This window comes from Tamandua tetradactyla, chromosome 8 (assembly GCF_023851605.1).
Source record: "Tamandua tetradactyla isolate mTamTet1 chromosome 8, mTamTet1.pri, whole genome shotgun sequence".
In the NCBI taxonomy this organism is placed as follows: domain Eukaryota; kingdom Metazoa; phylum Chordata; class Mammalia; order Pilosa; family Myrmecophagidae; genus Tamandua; species Tamandua tetradactyla.
In genome coordinates this window covers 90,258,094-90,266,990 of record NC_135334.1, presented here as the reverse complement: position 1 = coordinate 90,266,990, position 8,897 = coordinate 90,258,094, and the positions used below count along the sequence as shown (strand labels likewise).

The 8,897-nt window shown below is 34.7% G+C and overlaps 1 protein-coding gene across 3 annotated transcripts in view; it reads right to left on the bottom strand.

Moving 5' to 3' along the window:
• Nucleotides 1–454: 454 nt before the first annotated feature.
• The window catches only part of PDE3B (phosphodiesterase 3B), a 212,438-nt gene continuing 203,995 nt past the window's right edge, over nucleotides 455–8,897 (bottom strand). The window contains exons 15-18 of one of the 3 annotated variants that reach the window (XR_013156831.1): nucleotides 6,094–6,349; nucleotides 4,740–4,994; nucleotides 2,051–2,182; nucleotides 474–1,061 (exon numbers count right to left, since the gene is read on the bottom strand). Coding sequence is in view for 2 of the 3 variants with exons in the window: in XM_077114071.1 (XP_076970186.1) it covers nucleotides 4,780–4,994; nucleotides 6,094–6,349 (471 nt within the window). In the remaining variant the exon portion in view is untranslated. Of the gene's footprint in view, nucleotides 2,183–2,262; nucleotides 4,995–6,093; nucleotides 6,350–8,897 lie in introns of those variants that run through there. The other 2 variants (XM_077114071.1, XM_077114070.1) reach the window with 2 other exon arrangements.

The following is an 8,897-nucleotide window of genomic DNA, read 5'->3' as shown; positions in this document are numbered from 1 at the left end:
CTGTAACCTTCTAATAAAAAAATCCTACCAAACATACTAGAAAAAAATGTTTTTCCTTGAGACTGAGAACAAGAAAAGGATTCCCATTACTAGATTCAGTATTTTACTGGAAGTTCTAAACAGAGCAGTAAAGCAAAGCAAACAAATAATTAAACATAAAAGGATTGGAAAGGAAGAAACAAAGCTGTAATTTTTATCACCATGACTGTGTTTGTAGAAAATGTGTCTGCAAATAAATTATTAGAATCAATAAAATTTAGTAAAGGTTGCTGAATACAAGAGCTAAAGTGCAAAAGTACATTTCTATTTTTCAACAACAAAATATATAGTTAGAAAGGAAATATATGCCACTTAAAATAACACTAAAAAATCATGATCAAGAATAAAAGGCATGCAAGACAGAAAACTATAAAATTATGAAGCAAAAATTTAAAAGTTCTAAATAAACAAGATATACCATGTTTATAAATGACTTGGAAAATTTAATATTCTACAGATGTTAATTCTCCCCAAATTATCTTTGTATTCAATGTAGTCAAAATAAAAATCCCAAAAGGTTTTTTGGGATATTATCAACTTGATAAATTGATTTTAAAATTTTATCTGGAAATGCAGAGGGCCAGTAGCCAAAACACTCCAAGAAGAATAAGGTGGCAGGCTCCTATCGTAAATGTGAATCATGCTAAATAGCCTGAGTTCTTTGTATGGTTTGATTCTTATCACCCTTCTCTCTGTGTTCCTTTTCAAACTTATCTGGCTATTTTACAATAGGGTGGATGCAGACAGTATATTCTGAGGAATGCAATTTAAGACCTTCTTGGCCTTTATTTTTTTTTAACAGAGAAACATGCTGATAGTTACTGACAACAGCTCCAAAGACATATCATTATAAGTCTTTTTAAACCTGTCCTTCTCCATTTACCCTTCACTGGAAACAGTTATTTGGTCTTAAGTGCAAGAAATCACATTTATCCTTCTTGAGTTTCACCTTCTTAATGGTGGACTGTTCATATCTTTTTGGAATGTCCGCATTTTCATTACACATGATAAAACTGAAAAAGCTATCAAAGGAAAATAGAGACAAAACTTTAATAACTACATCTCTTTCACATGAAATTATCTGTGAATATCCTCTTAAAAAGCTTTCCTCAAAAGAGTAGGGAGCCTCCAAGCTGGGAGTTTTGACTCTGTGTGAGCCTCTTAAAGAGAATTAAAGTGAATTCTGGGACTCTGAACTTGGGAATCATTTCCAGACTAAAATTGATAACAGCAAAATTTGATGCTGTTCTACAAAAATGCCACTGAATCAGGTATTCAATGTTGACTCCAAATCTACACCTGCAGCCCACATCTCTCTACTGAGGTCCACATCCATATTTAAATATACCTGAATAGCTTTAAAAAAAGAAACGAAAAATCTTATTTTAATTTAATCCAAAATTAATTCATCTTCTCACTTTCCACTATACCTAAAACTACTCCTTCCCTATTATACCCTATCTCAGTGAATGACATTCACAGTTAACCAAATCAGATACCTGGGGGTCACCATCATCATCTCTCTCTTACTACTATATCCAGTTAATCACCAGGGAGCTTCTATATCTTAAATCTCTCCTAATTCCATTCACTTCCCTATTGTCCTACAATCTATCCTACTCTAGACCATTAAGGTCTCTCTATGTCCAATCTTGCTCTTTCATTCAATATAGTGTGTTATTTGAAAGATCCTCATAAAATGTGTATCTAATTGTCACTCTCCCAAAATTCAATTGTTGTTTCCAAACTCATTTGTTGTTTCCCATTTCCTTTAGGATAAAGTTTAAATGACATCTCATGTTAAAGGCCTTCGTTAACTGTCCTCTCTCTACCCTCACTCTTCTGGTACTCTATGTATCAGCCACCCTAAATCTTCTTCAGTGTCTCCAATGGAGGATGTATTATTTGTCCTGGCCTCTACACATTCCGTTATTTTCACAAGAATCATCTTTGAGATAACATTTTTTATTTATTTATTTTGAGGTAACTCAATTCTCAGTTTAAAACTCACCTTCTTCTGAGAAGCTAGTCATTCCTGCTCCACCTTAAGCCTACAAACCCATTAGAGATTCTTGGATTAGCCTGGCAACTGCAATAAAGGAACCATCATTTTGTGAAGTTTGTTCTTGTGAGGTGATGCAATCTAGAGAAGAGAAAAGAAGTTTCTGACTACTTAAGCAGTGCCACAATTTAGAATTATTATAAAAATGAGTTTAAAAAAAAGCCAATAGCACCAGCAGAGTTAAGATGTGAAATGACAGGAAAGTCTTCAAAACATGAAAGAACTTTGAAAATAGATTTTTATGGAGAAAAATGTGTCAGGAGGCACGAAGATATACTGGAACACTAAAGATTATATCCAAGACCAGTGACCTAAAAAAAACCCATAAAATTCATGGTAAAGTTCTTATAACAAAACAACTAATCAAGATTCAATAGCAACCAAATAGGATCTGTGATGAGTTATGGCAATTCTTCAAGTAAGAATCCATTTAATAGCACTGTATAAACAAATGTACCCTCACATTCATTTCTTACAATTATGAACTTAAAAGTTTCAGCAAGGATATGTTTCATTATTTCTTTGGATTGTTTTGATGTACATCAGTTATTCGGTAAGAGTTACAGCATTAACTTCAAAATGTAATAATTTAAAATTATTTAAAAATGATTTCCCAGTAATGATATTTTTAATAGAATAAGAACATACTTATTTTGAGAAAATAAAAGTATACACTAAAGAACTCCCCCAAACAAAAATTCAACAAAATAGAAAGTAACAGAAAGTTGATTGCATCACATTATGTATACGTACACCTATGTGAATTTATATACACACACTTATATGTATTCTACAATAGAGGAAGCAATAGCAGAAATATACTTATGCAGTATGAAAAATGTACTCTAAAAGAAATATAAGCATAAGAAATATACATTATATATGCAAACTCAATAAATTATCAATAAATTTTATTACTCAGTAATATATGGTGGGACTGGTTTACAAATGATGTGGCAATGATAGTGAAAGTAGGAAGAAAGAACTCAACACTCAATGTAAAGCTTAGTGATTCATTAAATATTATAATAATGTGCAGGATCAAAATTTCCCATCACGTTCATAGATCTTTGATATTATTCAGATTAAGCCAATATTCTAGATAGGTAAGAAATTGCCTGCAAATATACTTTAAAGAAATTGTCTTAGAAAATTAATGGTTTCACTGTCAACAAAAGCTGCATGGATCCAGACATAGTACATTCTGATATGATCTCCAAGAATAATGGAAAATGTTTGTCTATGATCTTGCTGTCATTTTGGTTGTTCTTTATATCATCAAATCTTTTCAATAAAATACATATCCATACTCCAGTAAATTTACAAATATTGGAAATATGGGCTTGCAATAATCTTAATAATTTTGGTTATTTAATAATGTGCTTTTTTGTGAAATGATTTGCTAAAAAATTTAGATTTGCTATGCAAAAATGTAAAAAGTAGTCCCACCATTTACTTGATCTCAGAAATAAGACTTGCAGATGGACTCTAGAAGTATTGAGTCATCATAAGTCATTTCTGTCCTGTAGTCTTGAATCAGAGGGAAAGTAGCAGAAAGGTGACTGACAGATTTATAGTTAACCACATGACATCTAAGATATGGATCTAAACATAATTTCGTGTTCCAATTATTCATTCAATATGAGTGTGCTTTAGAGCTCAGTATATCTCTTTTGTTCTCTATCTTTGATAGGATAAGTTTCATTTGATTTTGCATTAATGTTGAAGATACAGATATCCTTTTCTTTGGCTTTAATTAGCCTCAAATTTATCTAAGAAAAGAGACGATGCTTATTTCATAAAAGTTTAACATAATATCCGGACAAAATTTTTTCTTCTGACAAAACTGTGCTGTGTTTATTATGTTTAAAAACACTAATCCTGAGCAAAAGTAAAAATAACAGTTTTGATTAAAGAATAAAATTCCTTCATTGTTAAACCTAAATAGCTTTAAAATTCTACCACGGAACATAAAGTCAATTAAGACTGGAATTCAGACTGCTGATTTCCATGGCAAACCTGAATACTCTGAACAGAAATAAAATACAAATAGTAGATAATATACAACAGTAAAAGCATCAGAAATTGATGCACCTTGATTTTGTTAAATATAACAAAGGTCACTCCGTCCTTATGGATAAACACAGCTGGAAGAACAGCTCTGAACAGTGTATTGCATTGAGCAGATTTCCCTCAAGAAGGCAGCATTAGACTCCTTTCTAGATAGGCACAGACCTTTTCCCAAATATTCAAAGACATAAAAGACACATTTGGAAATATAATATGAATCCTGTTTTCATGAAAGCAAAAAGTTCTGGCTACTCTGGGAACTAAAGTAAGTCACTTGAGTTATTTTTAGTTATAGCTATCCCTCATGAAAAATAATGAGCTCACTATTTAGCAAAGTAGCATTCTGGCAAAGTATTTATACACCAGTGAAGGCATTAAGTAAGGGCTTTGCACCAAGGGCCAACTCAAGCCAAGCTCTAAGGATAATTTTCTAGTTTATGTGATGAAAGTGCATAGGAATGGGAAACTGCTGGCACAGCAAGGATCCTCTCACAGTATTAAGGCCTGCCCACTTGGGAATGGGTCAGTTGAAAGTCAGCACAGTGAAAACTAGGCAATGATTTCTGACCCTGGGTACATCTTGCAGGGCTTCTTCAATACGCCTTTTCTTATTCAAACTGTCGCTCTTCCTCTTCATCTGCTTCTTCAATGACCTGAATCTCATCTACTTGAGGTAGGGAGGAATTCTCCACCTGCAGTTTATTCCCATCAGCTTTACATTTTTCTTCTTCCTCTATGATTTCCTTCCATATCTTGTGGTTTTCAGTGAGGTGGTGCATCAGCTGACAAAATATTCGTCGTCTGCCTTTCCTTCTTTGAGGTTCTGTGAAAATTTGGGAAACATGTAATCTAATCATACCAGTATGATTCAGTCATTCATTCAACAAATATCTGAGTGACAACCATATTCTTTTCTAACCACTACAGTTATAGAAAAAAAAAACATATAAAAATAATCCCTGCCTGTATGGAACCTACATTCTAATGAAAAGACTTTAAAAATAAGCAATTAAAAACAAAATATGAGTTGTTAGATGGTGTTAAGTGTTCTGGGTAAAAATAAAGAAGAGGAGGCGATTAGTGAATGCTGGGGTGAGGTAAGGGGAAGATGGTCCTGAAATTTCATATGATGAATAATAACAATGCAAAGTCAATGTATTGAATCAAACATAATTACCGAAAGTTAAGTGACTATAAATGATTTTGAAAGTCAGTCAACTTTTCCAAGTTGATACTAAAATGGTAATAGAATAAGATTATTGTTTGCTATACTAATTCTGAGTACAAAGTGTGTGTGACAGAAAAGTTTCTTTGTAGTCATCCTATCTGTTCTGATTTATAGTATGCTTAAAAAACAAAAATCTAGCTAGATATAGTTCAAATTCTACTTAAAAAAACAGACTTTACTCACAATTACAAAAGCAACAAGTATTTCTTTTATATTTTCCATTTGTACTTGCTGCCTTATACTGAAAAATGTCACTACAGTTTGGTAATCCATAATACCACAAAAACTTAGTTTTCCAGTTAGACTCAAAGAATGTGTTTTCCTTTTCTCTCACTATTTTAATCCAAGTCTATGTAAAGGCACATTTGCAGGCTACTTTGTGGAAGTTGTGCTCCTCAGCTGCCTGGCAGAAGGAGGTAAGCTGAAGGAGAACTGGCCATTCAGACCCACCCATCTCACAAATGTTCTGATGTGTGGCACCATGGGTAGGTACAGCCAGCTGAAGAGCTGCTAGAGGGAGCACCTCATTACTACTTTAAATGAGATACGTAAAGAATGTTTGTTGTGTGTCAGCATTAGCACACTAACCAGCACACAGTAATTACTCAAAATATGATTGCTGAATCTGTATCTTAGAAATGAAGATCCAAATCCAAATTAAATGTACAAGTTAATAACACCCTTGTATTCTTACTAGAATTTAGATTTTCTTCCATTTCCTCATCATCTGTATCTAACCCTTCACCATCTTCTGCCTCTTCACCGCTTTCAGTATCATCATCCTCTTCTGCTTCGACCCACTGGCCAGGGAGCAAACCAGCAGCATCATAGGAGTTACACAGGGGGCCCACGATGTGGGTGATAAAAGATTCTTGGAGTTTTGCTAGCTGAGGAGAAGAACGATCCATGAAGGGACTAATGGGCAGGCCGAGATTTGCTTCTTCATCTCCCTGAACAATTTAAAAAGAAGAGTAAATTTTTAATTATTAAGAACATAATCAATGAGCTTTGCTGTTAAAATTATTTTGAGACTTGTTAATCAGCATAGTATACATCAAATAATTTTTTACCAAAAAATGCCAATGAATTTAATTACTCATTTGAACTGCTGTATCATTTTTAATATTTGAGAAATCCTTATTCTCACACTTCCCACATCAATTAGTATGGTTGCTAGTCAGTTAACAAGAAAATATACATCTTTTAAAATAAGTATCAGGGGTCAAGATGGCAGCTTAACAACGTGCGTGTTTTAGTTCGTCCTCCAGAACAACTACTAAATAACCAGAAACAGTACAGAACAGCTCCCAGAGCCACAATAGTGACCGGACACACAGTGTACCCCAGTCTGGACCAGCTGGACCAGCTGCAAGCACCCCCCCGAACCCAGGGTGAGTCTGCCAAAGTTAAAGGTACCGCATCATCTTATGCTGGTGGGACCTGCAGTCAGACAAGCACCACATACTGGGCAGGATAAGAAAAACAGAGTCCAGAGACTTCACAGGAAAGTCTTTCAACCTGCTGGGTCTCACCCTCAGGGAAAACCGACGCAGGTGACTCTTTCCTCCTGATAGGAGGCCAGTTTGGTCTGGGAAAATCTGGCTGGGGTCTATAATATCTAAGTAGACCCTCCTAAATGTGTGTGGGTGAAAGGCACCACACAAGCAAGGCAAGAAACAAGAAAACAAGAACTGGAAAATTCTCCTCTGTTAAACAAAACTTAAGCTAAAGGTCCAGATAAAGCTGAACAGAATGTCAAAGAACAGATAGACAACAAATTCATCCAGCAAGAAAACCCTAGATAAAAGAAGTGAAAGCAACCTGCAGAATAAACTAATTAAGGTAATTAAATGCCTAGACACCAGCAAAAAATAACAAATCACACTAGGAAAACTGAAGATATGGCCCAGTCAAAGGAACAAACCAACAATTCAAATGACATACAGGAGCTGAAACAATTAATTCAGAATGTACGAACAGACATGGAAAACCTCATCAAAAACCAAATCAATGAATTGAGGGAGGATATAAAGAAGGCAAGGAAAGAACAAAAAGAAGAAACTGAAAGTCTGAAAAAACAAATCACAGAACTTATGGGAATGAAAGACACAGTAGAAGAGATGAAAAAAACAATGGAAACCTACAATGGTAGATTTCAAGAGACAGAACATAGGATTTCAAAACTGGAGGATGGAACATCTGAAATCCGACAAGAAACAGAAACTATAGGAAAAACAATGGAAAAATATGAGCAGGGACTCAGGGAATTGAAAGACAATATGAAGCGCATGAATATACGTGTTGTGGGTGTCCCAGAAGGAGAAGAGAAGGGAAAAGGAGGAGAAAAACTAATGGAGGAAATTATCACTGAAAATTTCCCAACGCTTATCAAAGACTTAAAATTGAAGATCCAAGAAGTGCAGCATACCCCACAGAGAATAGATCCAAATAGACATACTCCAAGACATTTAATAATCAGAATGTCAGAGGTCAAAGAGAAAGAGAGGATCTTGAAAGCAGCAAGAGAAAAGCAATCCATCACATACAAGGGAAGCCCAATAAGACTATGCGCAGATCTCTCAACAGAAATCATGGAGGCGAGAAGACAGTGGGATAATATATTTAAATTATTAAAAGAGAAAAACTGCCAACCAAGAATTCTATATCCAGCAAAACTATCCTTCAAAAATGAGGGAGAAATTAAAACATTTTCAGACAAAAAATCACGGAGAGGATTTGTGACTCAGAGACCAGCTCTGCAAGAAATACTAAAGGGAACACTACAGACAGATATGAAGACAGAAGAGAGAGGTGTGGAGAAGAGTGTAGAAAGGAAGACTATGAGTAAAGGTAAAATGAAGGAAAATTAGATATGACATATAAAATCCAGAAGGCAAAATAGCAGAAGAAAGTCCTACCCATGCAGTAATAACACTGAATGTTAATGGATTAAACTCTCCAATCAAAAGACATAGTCTGGCAGAATGGATTAAAAAACAGGACCCATCTATATGCTGTCTCTACTCAAAGGACATGAGGCCAAGGACACAAATGGACATTTTACACATCAATGTTTATAGCAGCATTATTAACAATTACCAAGAGATGGAAACAGCCAAAATGTCCAACAACGGACAGCTGACTAAACAATCTGTGACATTTACATAAGCTGTAAGACAGAATAAAGTTATGAAGTATGTAACAACATGAATGGACCTTAAGGACATTATGCTGAGTGTGATTAGCCAGGAACAAAAGGACAAATACTGTATGGTCTCACTGATATGAACTCTCATTAGTGAATACACTTGGAATATTTCCTTGGTAACAGAGACCATCAGGAGATAGAAATAGGGTGAGATATTGGGTAATTGGAGCTGAAGGGATACAGATTGTGCAACAGGACTGAATATAAAAACTCAGAAATGGACAGCACAACACTACCTAACTGTAATGTAATTATGTTAAAACACTGAATGAAGCTGAATGCGAGAATGA